Source organism: Thermothielavioides terrestris, chromosome 5 (assembly GCF_000226115.1).
Source record: "Thermothielavioides terrestris NRRL 8126 chromosome 5, complete sequence".
NCBI lineage: Eukaryota > Fungi > Ascomycota > Sordariomycetes > Sordariales > Chaetomiaceae > Thermothielavioides > Thermothielavioides terrestris.
The window spans coordinates 1,829,487-1,846,458 of NC_016461.1; the positions used below are offsets into that span (position 1 = coordinate 1,829,487).

At 59.9% G+C, this 16,972-nt stretch overlaps 6 protein-coding genes across 6 annotated transcripts; 3 read left to right on the forward strand and 3 right to left on the reverse strand.

Moving 5' to 3' along the window:
• Positions 1 to 2,072, forward strand: THITE_2121523 (uncharacterized protein). Its single transcript, XM_003656581.1, has 3 exons — positions 1 to 931; positions 991 to 1,345; positions 1,403 to 2,072. The coding sequence occupies exon 3, from the start codon at positions 1,577 to 1,579 to the stop codon at positions 2,054 to 2,056; it is 480 nt and encodes a 159-aa protein (XP_003656629.1). The 5' UTR covers positions 1 to 931; positions 991 to 1,345; positions 1,403 to 1,576; the 3' UTR covers positions 2,057 to 2,072.
• Positions 2,073 to 2,394: 322 nt separating this feature from the next.
• On the reverse strand, positions 2,395 to 3,710 carry THITE_2121525 (uncharacterized protein). Its single transcript, XM_003656582.1, has 3 exons — positions 3,000 to 3,710; positions 2,790 to 2,871; positions 2,395 to 2,708 (listed from the first exon to the last, which is right to left on the reverse strand). Exons 1-3 carry the CDS (start codon positions 3,398 to 3,400, stop codon positions 2,634 to 2,636), a joined length of 558 nt encoding a protein of 185 aa, XP_003656630.1. The 5' UTR covers positions 3,401 to 3,710; the 3' UTR covers positions 2,395 to 2,633.
• Positions 3,711 to 3,715: 5 nt separating this feature from the next.
• On the reverse strand, positions 3,716 to 5,274 carry THITE_2121526 (uncharacterized protein). Its single transcript, XM_003656583.1, has 2 exons — positions 4,493 to 5,274; positions 3,716 to 4,427 (listed from the first exon to the last, which is right to left on the reverse strand). The coding sequence occupies exons 1-2, from the start codon at positions 4,926 to 4,928 to the stop codon at positions 3,847 to 3,849; spliced, it is 1,017 nt and encodes a 338-aa protein (XP_003656631.1). The 5' UTR covers positions 4,929 to 5,274; the 3' UTR covers positions 3,716 to 3,846.
• A 98-nt stretch (positions 5,275 to 5,372) lies between these two features.
• Positions 5,373 to 7,211, forward strand: THITE_2131778 (glycoside hydrolase family 47 protein; the record flags this gene model as incomplete). The annotated part of the gene is made up of 1 exon (XM_003656584.1): positions 5,373 to 7,211. One exon carries the CDS (start codon positions 5,373 to 5,375, stop codon positions 7,209 to 7,211), a length of 1,839 nt encoding a protein of 612 aa, XP_003656632.1.
• A 397-nt stretch (positions 7,212 to 7,608) lies between these two features.
• Positions 7,609 to 12,067, reverse strand: THITE_2121528 (uncharacterized protein). The gene is made up of 3 exons (XM_003656585.1): positions 7,995 to 12,067; positions 7,749 to 7,933; positions 7,609 to 7,679 (listed from the first exon to the last, which is right to left on the reverse strand). Exons 1-3 carry the CDS (start codon positions 11,788 to 11,790, stop codon positions 7,653 to 7,655), a joined length of 4,008 nt encoding a protein of 1,335 aa, XP_003656633.1. The 5' UTR covers positions 11,791 to 12,067; the 3' UTR covers positions 7,609 to 7,652.
• Positions 12,068 to 13,474: 1,407 nt separating this feature from the next.
• THITE_2097172 (uncharacterized protein) lies at positions 13,475 to 16,130 on the forward strand (the record flags this gene model as incomplete). Its single annotated transcript, XM_003656586.1, has 18 exons — positions 13,475 to 13,506; positions 13,575 to 13,597; positions 13,666 to 13,725; positions 13,779 to 13,826; positions 13,890 to 13,901; positions 13,967 to 13,995; positions 14,054 to 14,117; positions 14,177 to 14,286; positions 14,345 to 14,355; positions 14,450 to 14,462; positions 14,534 to 14,569; positions 14,629 to 14,860; positions 14,911 to 15,087; positions 15,166 to 15,327; positions 15,388 to 15,409; positions 15,465 to 15,690; positions 15,742 to 15,834; positions 15,894 to 16,130. 18 exons carry the CDS (start codon positions 13,475 to 13,477, stop codon positions 16,128 to 16,130), a joined length of 1,587 nt encoding a protein of 528 aa, XP_003656634.1.
• Positions 16,131 to 16,972: the final 842 nt, after the last annotated feature.

Genomic DNA, 16,972 nt, shown 5'->3' on the forward strand with positions numbered 1-16,972 from the left:
CCTCGACGACGCTCCGAGGCCATAGCGGGTCGCCATCTTGGTCCCGCGCGACCGGCTAGCCACGGGAGACCCCCACCACAGCGAGCGTTTTCCCGCTGCGAATATATCGCGATTACGACGTTGGATGTCTCGCCACCCCAACGGTCATGGCGACCCCTGACGCCGGTGGCCCGAGCCGGCAACCTAGCACGCCCGTCGAGGCGGGCCGCGGCGCCCCCCCCGGTTTAGTGTGTCGATGGCGGACCGCACGGTACCACGATCAGGAATGCTCGCGATACTTCGACTGTCCTTCCCACCTCGTTGAGCGAGCGTTATCAGACAGCGGAGAAGGTGGGCATGAGGAGGGGGAAGATATGGAATCCGACGGCGACCATCTCCGTCCAGACCCCGGCGCTGTTTCTCCGTTATCTGGAGATGGGGACGAGGATGTCCGCGACCAAAGGGTTCCCTCCCCCGCGGCCGCGGCCGCGGCCCCGGCTCGTGAAGCCGTAAATGTGTCTCTGGGAGGCCGCAGGACATCAGAAGGGTTGGTCCCCGAACGAGAAACGCCCGCCGAGAGTACAAACCAACCGGGCTTATCCATCGCTACCGCGCCTTTGCAGTCCCCGGGGGGTCTCGGCTTGGGAAGACCGGAGGCGGACCGAAGCGGAAGCGGCAACGGCATGGGTGGGGTCTCTGAACCCCCGGACCCCGCATCCATGCGGAGAGGCAGTGGAGCCTTCATGGGACTCCAGCCTGCCAGACCGCCGGCCACGGGACCCGTCTCACCAACGAGCCCGGTGCCGGGGATCTCTCCCTTCCTGTCGACGCCGGGCGAGCGCTCCGGCCAGCCCGAGATAGCGCTGCCGAGATGGCAGCCGGATTCTGAAGCCACCCATTGCCCAATTTGTGGCACGCAGTTCAGTTTCTTGGTTAGGAAACATCACTGCCGGTGAGTGAATTTTGCGTGGCTGTGGGAAGCAGCGGAAAAAGGCTTACGTTCGACTGCAGGAAATGTGGCCGCGTTGTCTGCAACTCGTGCTCGCCACACCGCATTACTATTCCGTACCAGTACATTGTCCAACCGCCAGGAACGCCCCGCCCTGTGGCTCCGAGTCCTTCTTTCTCCCTTCTTGACAGCCAGGGCTGGTACCCCGGCTTCGGCGGTGGTGAGAAGGTCCGGCTATGCAATCCCTGCGTCCCGGACCCCAACACGGCCCCGCCTCGAGGCGAGCCATCAAGGTCGCAGCCCGTCGTCAACCCGCCGGCGCAGACCGATAGCAACGCTGCTGGCAACAGGTGGAGCTTTTATACCGCTATAGGGTTCCCGAACGACGTTCAGGTGAGGAGCCGAAGCGTTACTGTCGTATGTCGGCTTTTCATGCTTCGCTTGTTCTTGGATATGGCTGACTTCTAATCAAAGGGGCATCAGCCGGCTGGGCCATCTTCCCGCCCACCATTCCCAGGTGGATCTCGCGTCGCCTGGGGTACGCCGCCGGCATATTATCGGCCGCCTCCAACCTCTCATCCCCCCAATATTTTCTCGGGCGGCGCCCAACACTACCGGTCAATGCTCGACGTCGGCAACAGACCAGCCATGGCCGGGCCATCATCATCCTCCGCTTCCGCCGGCACCCCCCGCCGGCACCCTCACACCCTGGCCCCTCGGATCCAGATTCCCGAGGAAGATGAATGTCCCGTCTGCCACCGTGAGCTCCCTTCGCGCAGCCTCGCCAACTTCGAGTCGCTGCGTGAGGCGCACATCAACGACTGCATCGCCGCCCACAGCAGGTACGGCAGCGGAGGCAGCGGCTCGGCGTCGGCGTCATCGCCAGGCGGGCCCGACATGCTGCCGCCAAGGCCGCCGCGCCGCACGGGCATGTTCCCGTACACGGCGACCGAGAAGGACTGTGTCGACTCGGCCGAGTGCTCCATCTGTCTGGAGGAGTTCGAGGTGGGCGTCGCCATGGCCAGGCTCGAGTGCCTGTGCCGCTTCCACCGGGCGTGCATCAACGCCTGGTGGGAGAGGCATCCGGGCCGGTGCCCGATACACCAGCATGACGGCTTCGGCTACTGAGGTGTATGGGATGTTGTGAGGGTATTTTTGTTCAGGGCGGAGCGCTGGTTTCTGATGGCGCGTGGCGCATATTCGGGATTGACAGAGTAAGGTAAGGCTGGCGGGCTGCTTGATCCATATTGTGCTGCCGGAGTTTTGGATCGGATGGGCTGGGCATCGGACATTCCTTCGCGCGTGTGAGAACCAAGCATAGCATGCGAACTCGCAGTTACGGGAGCATGTATTTTTTCCTGCCGACGTGCTCAGTCTTCGTAGAAGGTCGGCTGGCTACTCACCTCAACACTATCATTTTGGGACAAGAATAGAGACATCGCATTTCTTCAAAATGTAAGAGAGAGGTGCTCGGGTGCGACATGATTGGTAATTGAACAAAAATATCGTATTCTGCGTGTTCGCTATGACCAGACTACCTAGGTACTCCCCATGGTAACTAATGCCCATCTGTGCAGACGGAATTGCTCCTTGGTTCTACAATGCAGGCACAACCCCCCAAGATGCTGAATGGATCTCACACTCCCGAGATAACGCCAAACTCCCAAACCCATACATGATAACCTGTGGTGGATCGATTTAAAACTCACGGTTGCGCTGCTAGCGACTTTGACGGCTCAGGGACGCCCAGCGCCTGGGGCCCGAAGGACAGGGGTAGAAGCTGGGTGGTCGTCGTCAACAGAAACATCCCCGGCCCAACCTGACTGACGCAGAGGCAGGCTGTGTGTAGGTATGTACTTACCTCACCCAGCCGCAGCACCGAGAAGTTGCCGTTCTTGTCGAACATGATGATGGGGATCTTGACGTCGCAAAACTCGCGGAGGCTAATCAACCGGCCGGGTCAGCCCCTTCTTGTTGCTTTCTTCTCTCGGCGGAAAAAAAAAAGAAAGAAAAAGAAAGAAAGAAAGAAAGAAAGAAAGAAAGAAAGAAAGAAGAGAGAGAGAGGCCTTACCACTGCCGACACATCCCGCACGGACTGTCCGGCGCATCCGTGTCCGTCGCGACCGCCACAGCCCGGAACCCGCCGCCGGCGTGCAGCCCGTCGACGACCGCGCGCCCGACCGCCACCCGCTCCGCGCACGTCGTCACCGGGTAGCTCGCGTTCTCGACGTTGGCGCCGCACACGATCGCGTCGATGCCACCGCCGCCGCCTTTGCCGTCTTTGCCGACGGCCGGCAGCAGCGCCGCGCCCACCCGGAAGTTGCTGTACGGACAGTAGGCGCGCGCCTTGGCGGCCGTCGCCTGCTCGCGCAGCGCGTGGAACTCGGCCGGGGTGAGGTTGTGGGCTGCGCAGGTGGTGCTGACGTCTGAGGGGGAGGTGCTGGAGAGGATTGGTGGGGGGGCGGTGGTCATTGTCGGGATAGTTTTTTTGGTGCTTGGGTGTGTGTAGCTGGATTTTTGGGGGGGTAGAAAGGCAGAGTATGGCGAGGGTCGTTGTGAATGTCCGCCGGTGAGGTCTTCTCTTTATAAGTGCCCTTCCAATGGTGGCGGGGTGTGTTGGAATGAGATCAGCGGGGTCGCGGGGAAGGAGTCGGAGCGCGCCGCTGGTAACCGCAACACCCCTGCCCAGCACCCAGACAGCGCTACCCGACTCTGTTCGGCGTAACTCCGTATCTCGTATTCGACGGCGACATGCTCGCAGGACTGTGTAATGGCAGCGGAATGTATGTAGTGTAACAAGTTCCGTATTCCGTAGTCCATACATACAGTACAGTACTGTACAGTACATACATGGCGTAGTGTAAGGTAACTAGCGGGTCCCCACCTTCGAGGGGCTTTCGCGACCTGGGTTTCTTTGGCTATTCCGGCAACTGAGGTAGGTAGCTAAGACTGACTCTTCCCGCTGGCAGTTCAGCCAGTGTCGGCTCTCGCCGCTCATACGAACGTTGTTGCGCATGCGCCTGCTGCATCTGGGAAGGCCACATGCTGCCCGGGACCTCGTGTATCGCGGCATGGGCTGCGTGATACGGAACCGTGCTGTCGACGGCAACTTTGGGCTCTACTTCAGCCTGGGCACCGTTCCTGTCGCTGCCAGCCCCCGCGCCGGTGCTTGTCCGTTTCCGGGCGAGCAGCCAACCGCCTACGCCGGCAAGGATCACGGCAGCCGTGCCCCCGACGACGCCTCCGACGATTGGGCCGATGTTGGATGAAGATCCAGGCCCGTTGTTGCTGGGAGCATCCGCCGGTGCCTGAGACACCTGGCTGCCCGCGCTTTGGCTCTCAGTGGGCGAGGCTGAGGTCGAGCTGGCTTGGGACGTGGAGGTGGACGCTGCCGGGGTCGAGGTCGAGGAAGAGACCGCCTCGCTGGTGGACGAGGATGTCGTGGACGAGGATGTCGTGCGGGGCGAGACGCCGATGGTTGTGATGACGGTCGGCGTTCCTATGGGACTGACTATCAGCTTCGCGGCCGGGAGGAGTTGAGGCCTTGACGGCTGCAACACGCACCTGGAAAGAACAGAACATTCTGCTTCTTGTCACAGCTCGCTTCCGTCGCCGAGAGAGCGTCGATGCAAAAGTACAGGTCCTCGGTCGTGTTGGGGCACTTGAAGATGCCGTTCCCCCCGTCCAAGAGGTCGACGCCGTCTTGGATGCAGAAGAGCGGACAACTGGAGCTGCGCCATTGCTTGTCTGTACAGGACCCTCGCACGAACTCGGTCGCCCCGGGCTTCTGCAGCTCCTCGCCCGTGGCCTGGCAGATGTTGTTGCTTAGGCAGGCGTAGCCTTGCCCGCAGCATGTCGCGTTCGGTGTGTCATCCCGGCATGGCGCGTCGTTCGGTGCCAGTCGGCCGCTGGGGTAGTAGCACGCCGCCTCGGCCCAAGGCCAGGGCGGGAAAGTTGCGAGGAGGAGCGTAAGCGCCCGGAGGCCGATGGCACGCACCATCTCGTGTGCAGCTGTCAAGTCTGTGTCACGAAGAGCAATGGGCAGCGCGAGGCACAGCGGACGCCGCGGTCCGCCACATCTACATATAGCCAGAGCCGTTTGCTCGACGGCCGCCCTTCCCCATCCGGAACTTCCGCTGCAATCACAGTGTACACTGTGGTCGCTGTGGCATGAAACCAGGTTTGTTCGGCTTAGCCGCCGTGCTGCCCAAACACGAGCCGGAAGCGGTAATGAGGCCAATCCGAGCATGCCAAGCAACTACAATGGCCGCATCTCTGCGTCTTCCTTCACCGTGTCAAACTGCAAGGCTTCTGGATAAAGAACGAAATGCCCACTCTCATTGATAATTTATATTCTGGCTTTCCCCGACTCATTGCCGCTGCTCGTCTCGAGGACGGTGTTGCAATCTCTCGGCCGAGATACCCCTTCCCCTGAGCTCCCAGGATGCTCTTCGCCAGGAAAACAGGCCCAGCTACCTTGATCCCCGGCGTCGCCATTCTCTTCGCGGTTTACTTCCTGTATCTATGGCGTAACGGCGACCGCCTTGCAGTTGCGACGCCAAGGCCGGCGGTGGACGACTGGCAGCCTCGTGGCCAAGCTGCCTTCTGGAGAAACGTCCCCGTCCACTACCCGCCTTCCTCCATCCGACCGCTTGCCACGGGCACGCCAGTCCGATATCCGCCCATCCAAGCGACGGCGTTCCCTGCTCAACCGCAGGACGCCCGCCGCCAGGCCGTCAAGCAAGTCTTTGCCAAGTGCTGGCGGTCTTACCGGGAGCTCGCATGGGGCGCCGACGAGCTGACTCCCGTGTCGGGCGGCCGCCGCGATCCCTTCGGCGGCTGGGCCGCCACGCTGGTCGACTCGCTCGACACGCTGTGGATCATGGATATGAAAGCCGAATTCGCCGAGGCCGTCGCCGCTGCCGAGGCCATCAACTTCACCCACTCCACCCTGGACCAAGTCAACGTCTTCGAGACCAACATCCGCTTCCTCGGCGGCTTCCTCTCGGCCTTCGACCTGAGCGGCGACGCGCGCCTGCTGCGCAAGGCCGTCGAGGTGGGCGACATGCTGTACAAGGCCTTCGACACGACCACCCGCATGCCCATCACCCGGTGGGACATCCGCGCCGCCGCCCGCGGCGAGAGGCAGGCCGCGCCCGCCAGCGTGCTGCTCGCCGAGATCGGCAGCCTGTCGCTGGAGTTCACGCGCCTGTCCATGCTGACCGGCGACGCGCGGTGGTTCGACGCGGCGCAGCGCATCGCCGACGCCATGGCCGCGCAGCAGGATTCGACCGCGCTGCCGGGCCTCTGGCCGCTGACGGCCGACGCCGCGCAGACGCGCCCCGTCTTCGACGCCGGCTCGCTCTTCACCCTGGGCGCCATGGCCGACTCGGCCTACGAGTACCTGCCCAAGATGGCCGCGCTGCTCGGCGGCCGCCTGCCGGGCTACCAGGCCATGTACGAGAAGGCCGCCGACGCGGCCGCCCGGCACAACCTGTTCCGGCCGCTGACGCCGACGGACGCGGACATCCTCGTCGCGGGCATCGTGCACGTCGGCGAGGACGGCAGCACCGAGCTGGAGCCGCAGGCCCAGCATCTGGCCTGCTTCCTCGGCGGCATGTTCGCGCTCGGCGGGAGGCTGTTCGGCCGCGAGAAGGACATGGACGTCGCGCAGCGGCTGGTCGACGGCTGCATATGGAGCTACAAGGCGCTCCCGCACGGTGTCATGCCCGAGACGTTCTACCTGGCCCCCTGCCCTTCGCCGGGAGGAGACTGCCGGTGGGACGAGGCCGCGTGGAAGCGGGAGGTGGTCCGCCGAGCAGGGAAGGACAAGAAGGAGACCGACGATGACGACGACGACGCCAACAACGACGACGACCCGACTGGCACCGCAGCAGCAGACGCGATCATCGCGGAGGAGCGGCTACCACCAGGCATCACGGCGATCACGGACCGGCGGTACGTGCTGCGGCCGGAGGCGGCCGAGAGCGTGTTCGTGCTGTACCGCGCGACCGGCCGGGCGGAGCTGCTCGAGGCGGCGTGGGCCATGTTCGAGGCCATCGACGCGGCGACGACGACGCCGCTGGCCAACTCGGCCGTGCACGACGTGACGGAGGCCGCGGACGCGGACGGCAAACCGCAGGCGGCCGACGCGATGGAGTCCTTCTGGATGGCCGAGACGCTCAAGTACTTCTATCTCGTCTTCAGCGAGCCCGGGCTGGTCAGCCTGGACGAATTCGTGTTCAATACCGAGGCGCATCCTTTCCGCCGGTTGGTGAGGTAGCCAGTCCTTGCGGGAAACTGGAATGCCGAGCAGGGAGGGAGCAAGAAGAATGTACAATTAACTACACCAATGCGACTTTTATCTGGTGAGTGGTAGAATGCGTAAGTAATCAACGGTGCTGAGAGGTGTGTGCTCTCCAACCGCTTCCCATCTATATCCAAACAGTAAAGAGGTGATGGCCCGTTCCCCGCTGCCAGAATGGAGAGGCCAACATGGCCATGTATGTATGTACAAAATAAGAAGAGATTTGCTGACGGCAATATGTCGCTAGATATATCAACACGAGAAGTTTTCGAAGATGACTTTTGCGCCGTCCATGCCGTTTGTCAGCCAGAAAGGCCGGCGGATGTCTGAGCGCATTCGTAAATGAGACAGAGCAGCCCCTCATCACACATGGCACAAGAAGCCGCTGCACAGTAGGGCGCAACTGCTGCTCGCCGGCTACCTGTCGAGGGCTTGGTTGTGGCACTGTCACAGCATCAGCACTACAGGTTCGGTTCCTAACTTCGTCGCCGCGCCAGTGTCTCGAAAACGTACCATGTGCCAATAAACGCCTTTCTGCTTGAGCAGCTCGGCATGCGTGCCCTTCTCGAGCACTTTGCCCTCGCCCAGGACGTAGATGATATCGGCGCCCTGGATTGTCGCGAGGCGGTGAGCCACCGCGATCGTCGTCCGGCCCTTGGCAACCCTCTCGAATGCCGCCTGCACGAGCTTCTCGCTTTCTGTAGCAAACTGTCAGCAAATTAAGACCATGAGAGCAGGGGACGTGTTTTCGCTACTGACCCGAGTCGAGTGAGCTGGTGGCTTCGTCAAGCAACAACACGCGCGGGTTGCGAATAAGGGCGCGGGCGATCGACAGCCGCTGCTTTTGTCCGCCGCTCAGGCTGACGCCGCGGCTGCCGATGTTGGTGTTGTACCCGTCCGGCAACGAGACGATGAAGTCGTGGATGTTCGCGTCCTTGCAGCACTGGTGCAGCTGCTCGTCGGTCACCGATGCCGGGTCCTCGATACCCAGCAGGACGTTTTCACGGATGGTGCCGTGGAAGAGCGACGGCTCCTGTGCCACCAGCGACAGGAGTTTGCGGTACTCGTAGACGTTGATCTCTGAGATGTCCTTGCCGTTGAAGAGAATCTGGCCCTTGGAAACATCATAGAAGCGCTCCAGCAGGCTGACGATGGAGGTCTTGCCCGACCCGGACGCGCCGACCAGCGCGGCGAACTGGCCCTTCTCAATGGTGATGTTGAGACCCTTGAAGATGGACACGTCACGCGTGGGGTACTTGAAGTGGATGTCCTTGAGCTCGATCTTTACGCCGCCGTCCGTATCCGGGATCCGCTCCGCCCGCGAGATATCATCCCTGATGCGCGTCTCGCGGGCCTGCAGAATGCGATTCGCCGCTGCCGCCGCCTGCGCAGCGTTGGGGCCGAAACTCATCCACTGGCCTGCAGACTCGGCTCCCTGTATCACAGCCATATAAGTGACCAGGAAGGCCACGGTGTCGTATTCCCCGTTCAAGAGCAACTGGCCGCCGTACCAGAAGATGAGCGCTTGGCAGCCCAGACTCACGCTGTCGGCGAAGGCGAAGATCAGGGTGGTCCATCGGGCTTTCATGAACGCCGCCACAACGTGGCCGCGGAGCAGTCGCTGATAGCGGTCGCAGATGCTTTCCTCCATGACCAGCGCACTGACCGTCCGGAATGCGCCGATGGCCTCGGCGCCGAACTTGGAGCTCTCCTGAAACACGGCCTCGTTCATGGCGTTGAACTGCAGCTCGTAGCGCACCCTAAAATAGCTAGCAACGACGCCGATAGGTACCGTCACGCAAAGCGCGACCAGGGCCAGCTTCCAGCCGTAGGCGAATGAGATGGCCAGCGCACCGATGAGGGAGAAGATGCCGATGAGCACCATCATGAGGTTGATGCCTAGCAGTTCCTTCAGAGCCTGCGGATCGCTCGAGAGGCGCGCTGTCAGCTGGCCGGTTGCGTTGTCGTCCTTGTCAAAGTACGACGTCGGCTGGAAGAGGATGGACTCGAAGTACTCCTGTCGATACGCGGCGCTGATGTAACCCTCCAGGCTGGTCGCAACGAGCGTTGTGAGACAATAGCTTGCTCCAACGCCGGCAGCGAGAACAGCCCACATCTTTGACCAGAAGGCGGAGTCCTTCAAAATCTCATCCTTGGACGGGGACTGGAATACGCTGACGACGTGGGCGAAAAGGTAAGCCTGAAGAGGAACCGCCGCCGCCGCACCCATAGCGCCGACGAGGGCAATGGCATAGAAGGGAAACCGGCTGCGCTGCTCAGACAAGAGCTTTCCAAACCCGTTGAGGAGGTTCCGATCCTTCCACTTGGCGTCCTGCTTCGCGCTCGCGGTCAGTGACTTGGCCGCGCTCTTTTCGCGCGCAAGTATGGCGCCAATGTCTTCCTCCTGTAGGTGTTCTCCGTCGGTGTCGTCGCCCAAGGACAGCTTTTGCGCGTGCACGAGGCCGTAATAAACCCCTAGCTCGTTCTCCAAGAGACTGTCATGAGTTCCCTCTTCGACGACCCGGCCATTCTGCAAGACGCAAATGCGGTCGGCGTTCTTGATGGTGGAGAGCCGGTGGGCGATGGTGATAGTGGTGCGGCCCTTGGATGCCCTCTCCAGTGCCGCCTGCACGATACGTTCCCCCCGGACATCGATGGCCGACGTGGCCTCGTCCAGGATCAGGATCTTGGGCTTCTTGATGATACTCCGGGCGATGGCGATCCGCTGGCGCTGGCCACCGCTCAGCTTAGCGCCCGAGTCACCGACTTGGGTGTCGTAACCGTCCGGCAGCCGGTCGATGAACTCATCAGCGAAACTCTCGGCACAGGCCTCCTTGACGAGCTGACGCTTGACGTCATCCGACTCGTTCTCCCACTGGGTTCCGATCAGGCCGGCCGCGACGTTGTTGAAGATCGTATCATTGAAGAGGAAGGGCTCCTGCTGCACGAGGCCAATCTGTGACCGCCACCACTTGATGTCAATTTCCCCGAGCTGCTTCCCACATGTAGAGATGCTGCCCTTCAGTTCGACCGGTGGCCCGGTTTCCTCAGCGTCGAGAGGTACCGTAGCTTCCTCGTCCTCCTCGTCATCGGTCTCTGCGCCGGCATTCTTCTTCTTCTTCTTCTTCTCCTTCCCCTTCCCCCCTTTGTCCTTCTTCTTATCCTTTTCGACGGCCTTTGCGATCAGGTACTGGTCATGAAGCGTGTACCACCCCTCGATGAGGCCCACGATGGTGCTCTTGCCAGAACCGCTGGGGCCCACAATAGCAGTGTTCAGGTTGGCGGCAATGCGGAGATTCAGGCCGTTGAGAACCTTCTTGGACGGACGGCTGGGGTAGGCAAAATGGACATCCTCAAAAACGATATCCTGGTCGGCCGTGACGTCGGGATCTCTCAGCGTTCCCATGGCGGGTTTGGGGGCGTCAATGACGGCGAAGAATTCGGCAGCAGCGACCATGGCCTTGGAGACGGCGATGAGGGGAGTCGAGATACGCTCGAGAGAGACGACCATGAGCATGACGGACGTGAGCACGACGAGAACGGTGCCGACGCTATCGACGCGGCCTTCCACATGGGACTTGGTGCCGTACCAGAAGGCGAGGGCGAATGCGCCGTACAGACCGAAGAAGATGAGGCCGAACTGGGTTGCCAAGAAGGGCGAGCTGAATTGGGCTGCCTGCTTGGCCTTCTTGACCCATTGGGCATACCGCTGGCTCACGCGGGCCTCGGCACCGCACGACGTGATCATGCGGATGGTGCTGAAGGCTTCCGTGGCAACCGAGGTGCCCTTGGCATCAGCCTTGGTGAGCCGAGTCTGGCCTTTGATGATAAAGGGCAGGAGGATCGAGAGGACGATGCTGATGAAGAGGATCACGGACGCCGTCACGAGCGTCAGCGACCAGCTGTAGGTGAAGGCCACAACGATGGCGGTCACGATGGTGGCTAGGAACTCGAGGAAGGTGCCAAGCTTCTCCGAGATGCCGAGCTGCAACGTGTTCGCGGTCGAGGTGATGGTGCTGGCGGCAGCGCCCGACGGCATCGAGTCGAGGACGTGAACGGTCTGGCTGAAGAGCGACCGGATGTAGTGCAGGCGGATGGCGGCCGACATGCGGATGCCGATGAGGCGGAAGCAGAACTTGTTGATGTAGTTGAGGCCGAAGCGGGCGATGAAGAGGGCAAAGATGTACAGCGACATGCGGTTGAGCTGCGAGGAGAACTCGTCGGCCGACTGGCCTCCGCCCGGGGCCGTGTAGCTCGTGAAGTTGCCCACCAGGCGGCCAAAGACCACGTTCATGAGCGGCAGCGTGGTGCCGGCGCCCATGCTGGCAATGGCGGCGGCGGCCATCAGCACGAAGTCCCATTTTGTCGCGTAAGTGAAGACGCGGAAGTAGTCGGCCGGCGTGGCCTCCCTCTCGGGCCGCGCCTTGACGTCCTTGACGTCCTTGACATCCTTGGCGGGGCCGTCAGCGGCGGTGGTGCCCGGCGTCTTCTCGTCGTCGACAGCCGCTGGCGCATGCGCCAGCTTGTCGACGCTCTCAACACTGCTCGCTCCCATCTGGACGCAATTACCTATGACACGCCCATTGGGGACCGCGCGATGGTGGCCACGGTGATGAGGCTGGAGGGGAAGAGAAACAGCAAGATGGTCAAGATCACGCGGATGGATGCCTGGACTTATTATTGAACAGAAAGGGCAAGAACCGTCTAGACGGGATCCCGCCTGCGTATTCCGTATTCCGTACGGATTACGGCTTACAAGGTAGGATGTACTGCGTAGTTAAATGTTTGACGGGTTTGTTGAAGGGTCCGAAGACCGAGCCTTAATGTACAGTGAATAACAGCACCTTACCATGGTTAGGTAGTAGCGCAGGAGGAGGCAGCCCAGATGGACTACCGCCAAGGGTTAGTTAGATGAACAGCATGCAGCGTTCCAGCCGCGAGGAACTTTGGCCCCTTGCGCTTCGGCTTCGGGCCCCGCCAAGACCTAGGACTCAAGACTCACCCATCCCATCCCCATCCCAGCTGTATCTCGCCGCGAACAACTTCAGGATTGCGACAGTTTGTCGCGCGGCAGAATCAGAGACATGAATTGTGCTGCGCACGATTCATCTCAATTGCGTGTGCTCCGCAGGCGGAACTCCTGATAATGTTAACTAGCGATTCGAGATCACGGCAGACTGGGTCGCCGTCTTGGAAAAGGGGCATTGCAATAAATACGAAGGCCCATGCACGTCATTCAAGGAAGCTGTTTCAAGGCCTATCAACGCGTGCACCGGGGTTCCCTCTCTGAGGACGTCTTGACTTCCGTCACGAACGCATGTCCTGCGTGCTTCCGCGTCTCAGTTCAGGGTGAGATGGGGGAATTTGTTCTGGTAAGAACTGCTGGTCTACTACACTACGCAATGACCCAGCTACCCGAGGTAGAGCGTTGAGAGCGAGCCGTGCAGTACGTAAACGGGAATAGTTACGAACCGCGAGCTGCATGGAAGATGGAAGAGTTCCAGAATACGGAGTACGGTGGCAGCGGTCTCTGCCTGAAGGAGGAGGGTGGCAGCGGTCTCTGCCTGAAGCGGAACGGACAGCGTGGCCAACCAATGCCGAGACTTTCACAATGATTAAGGTAACGATTCCTTACACAGTAGCGTTACCGCTGCACGGAATACACAGGGGTTCGGGACTCGACAAATGGAAAGAAGTTGCTTTCAAAGCTGTGGCGGAAATGATCTCTTTTGTTTCATTTATTTAGTTCTTTCTTTCTTCTCCAAAAAAAATGAAAATGAAAAAAAAAAAAAAAATCTCACCAAGGGGTTGGCCATCAGGAGCGGAGGGCTCGATTGATACTGCGGGTGGGGACTTGAGCTGAGACCCTGACAGAACTGGAATTGAGATACCGCCAATGACGTTGTTTAGCTTTGTAACTCGCCTTTCAGCCTCGCATCAGCCTTGCGGCGGGGCCCGCATTCAGGAGGGACCACTGCGGAGGTTTTGCGCGTTGCCCAGCGCAAAAAGACGGCGAGGCAGCGCCTGAGTCACCCCGCGCCAGATTTCCACCCGCATGAGAGGTTTGGATGCAGCATCCGTGGATCTTCGCCATTCGGTCTGCCCGACCACGACTACAACCACGACAAGGACTGACTCTGGCCTTGGCGACCTCTTCGGCTGCGGCTTGCGAGCTCGGATTCCCGCGTCGACTGGCGACTTCGTCCCCCCAACCGGCCAACCCCGCCATCGCAAAAACCATGGCGCCCAAAGCTCCCAAGTTCGAGATCAAGTCAGTTTCCGCTGTTCCGCCGGTTGAGTCTCGGTACGGAGTTGCTAAACGTAACTGATCATTTGCAGGACCCCGAAGGGCACCAGAGACTGTGCGTTGCCGGCCGAGAACAACTTCACCCTCCGTCTCCCTTCGAAACGACTCTAACAGCGCACCCAGGGTCCGGTGCGGACATGGTGCTCAGGGAGAAGATCTTCAAGACCATTACCGATGTTTTCAGTACGTGCACGCGGGGAACCAATTGCTGGGAGTTGGGCTGATCGTACGGAAAGAGCGCCACGGCGGTATCAGCATCGACACCCCTGTGTTCGAGTTGAAGGGTGGGTATTCATCTGAGGTCATTGTGCAGTCCGGCGGGGCCTGAGTTTGCTAACCCTCATCAGAAATTCTTGCAGGTATATTGAAGACGACGGCTTGCCGACCACGGCCCAGCACCTCGCTGACAGGGAACCGCGACTAGGCAAATATGGCGAGGACAGTAAACTCATCGTATGTCGCCAACCACTCCACTGCTCATTCAGCGAAGCTAACCACGAATCTTTCTCAGTACGACCTGGCAGATCAGGGCGGCGAGCTCTGCAGCTTGCGATATGACTTAACCGTCCCGTTCGGTATGCCACCTTCTCCCCGGATCGACCTCTGAGTTGCAGAATACCAACCAGCCTTCCAGCCCGGTACTTGGCCATGAACAAGGACATCACGCAGATCAAGCGCTATCACATCGCCAAGGTCTACCGCAGAGATCAGCCAGCAGTGAAGAAGGGCCGCATGAGAGAATTCGTAAGCATACCCGGGTCCCCTGCGTGCGCACGAGACAATGACTGACACGGCATGCAAGTATCAATGCGAGTATGTCTATCCCCTACTTCACGCCTGGGACTTTTGCCTCCAGGCCCATCCCCTGGATGCCACGGTTGTTGACGATCCATTCGCGGTTGGATAGTTTCGACATTGCTGTAAGCTCGCGCTTTGCCCACTTACTGTTCATACACTGTACAGTCAACACTAGAGCTAACCGACTCATTAGGGCGTGTACGACCCTATGATTCCGGACGCCGAAATCGTATGTTCCGTTCCTCTCAAGACGCCTCGGTTTGTCTTTAGTTCTGACGCGGAAAGTAGATCAGAATCATCAACGAGGTCTTTGAGGGCTTGGGCTGGCATGGGAAGTACACCATCAAGCTCAACTCCCGGAAAATCCTGGACGGCCTTTTCCAGGTTTGCGGCGTGCCCGACCACCTGATTCGCCCCATCTCATCCGCTGTGGACAAGCTTGACAAGATGCCCTGGGCTGATGTCAGGAAGGAGATGGTTGAGGAGAAGGGGCTGGCCCCCGAGGTCGCTGACAAGATTGGTGAGCGCCACAGTTCCCGCTCTACACCAAATCCCGCTAAACTTTGGCAGGTCAGTATGTGTTGCTCAAGGGGCAGCGGGATCTTCTCGAAAAGTTGCAGCAGGATCCGGCATTGGCGGCAAACCCGTCCATGCAGCAAGGCTTCTCTGATTTGGATCTACTCTTTACCTACCTCGAGGCCTTCGGCGCCTTGCACACGGTCTCGTTCGACCTCTCCCTGGCCAGAGGTACGTATGGCAGCACTACGCTGGCCCGAGCGCTTGTCGTCTGTGCAGGCAACGTTTGCTGAGGATACGGCAATGCAGGCCTGGATTACTACACTGGAGTTATCTACGAGGTCGTAACAGAAGGCTCAGCGCCCGCGGTCCCAGCTTCCGAGGAGGCAAAGGAGAAAGTCTCGAAGAAGAAGGGCGGCAAACCTGGTGATCCCGATGAAGACCGCTCTGACGACCCGACTCTCGGGATAGGTGCGTTTTGTCGATTTCTCAACCAACACCCCCTCCGGCTCAGACACTAACACGTAACAGGATCGGTTGCCGCTGGTGGCAGGTTCGTGGGTTCTCGGCCGCGTTGCGCCGTAAATCATTGATTAACCTGACCGCAGATACGACAACCTTGTGGGCATGTTCTCTGGGAAAACACAAGTGCCGTGCGTTGGTATCAGCTTCGGCATCGACCGCATTTTCTCCATCACGCAAGCCGCGCAGAAGAAGAAGGAACGGAAAAACGAGGTCGATGTCTTCGTCATGGCGTTTGGCGGCAAGGACTTCAACGGGTTGCTCAAGGAGAGAAGCCAGGTCTGTGCCCGGCTGTGGGATGCGGGCATCAAGGTGGGTTGCAGTCCAGCTCCTAGGGTGCAGCCGACACTAAGACTGGAGAAGGCCGAGTTTCTTTACAAAGTGAAGCCCAAGTTGCAAAACCAATTCAAGGCCGCGGAAGCGGGCGGCGTGCCATTCGCCCTTATTCTTGGCGAGGTATGTAGACCCTTGCTGGCTGCTGTTCGCAGGGTGGCTTTATTGACATTTGCTTCCAGGACGAACTTGCCCAAGGCAAGGCGAAAATCAAGGAGATGGGCCTTCCAGAGGACCACCCGCTGAAGGAAGGCGAGCTCATCAGCCTGGACAACCTGATCGAGGAAGTACAGGTGCGGCTCGCGCGGAAGCAGCAGCTCGATAGCATCGCCCTGCAAGCCGAGGGCTTGAAGGTCGTTGACGGAATCAAAGGCGAGGAGGTCAAAGCAGCTGCAGAAGCGGGCCAGACTGCGGAGTAGCGAAGCTCCCGAGACGACGGTGGTCTTGGGGTCCCTGCGGCCCGGACTCGACCGTCGAGCAGGTCAAGGTTGCGCGCGCACGCAAGTTCTATCTGTCCGAAAACAAAAGCGAAGATTCATGGAGACTATAGACATGGATTCCACTAAGATAGACTCTTCAATCCCTATCACTTCACCTTGTGCCCTCATCTTTGGCAACATCCCTGGGTTTTCACGATCCTGAATCCGCCGCGGGAGAGCGGGGGCACCGTGCGCTCCAGGAAGGGAAGGCCCCTCAGCAGTATTCCGGAGAGGTGTGTCAAAATGTCACCGCCCTCAAACACCAAGTCCCTGCCTGGAGGGGGGTCAATGCGGGCGAGCGCAACCGCACGTTGGATGAACCCTTGCCCCGCAATATAGGACGGGATATGAATAGGGAGGCAGGAAGGTAACTTGTGGAAGCCTTTCTCTGTTTGCCCTGTGTTTGATGGGGAAGGAAAGAATAAAAACTTTTCTCTCTTCCCTGCTCCTGCCGTGACGATCGCTGCGGGTGGCTTCATGGACATCACACTGCATTTGCTGAATTTTCTTCGGGCTTGATTGGATGGACGGTTGGCCGGCGTGTCGACAATCAACTAGCGTACCTACTGCGTATGTATGTCGAAGGAGTCCGTACAGAGTCTCACGAGGAGGACGTGCAGGTGCGTTTTCGGTGCCGACGGCAGGGGAAGGGTTTGTCAAGCAGGACGGGGCTGTTCAGAGATGGGAGCAGTAGTTAATCCGTACAGTATGAAGGATCCCGAGCGGGTCGTGGTTATAGAGGTCCCGCCAAGACTAATTTCGGAGGTTGCCGCTTACAGGTA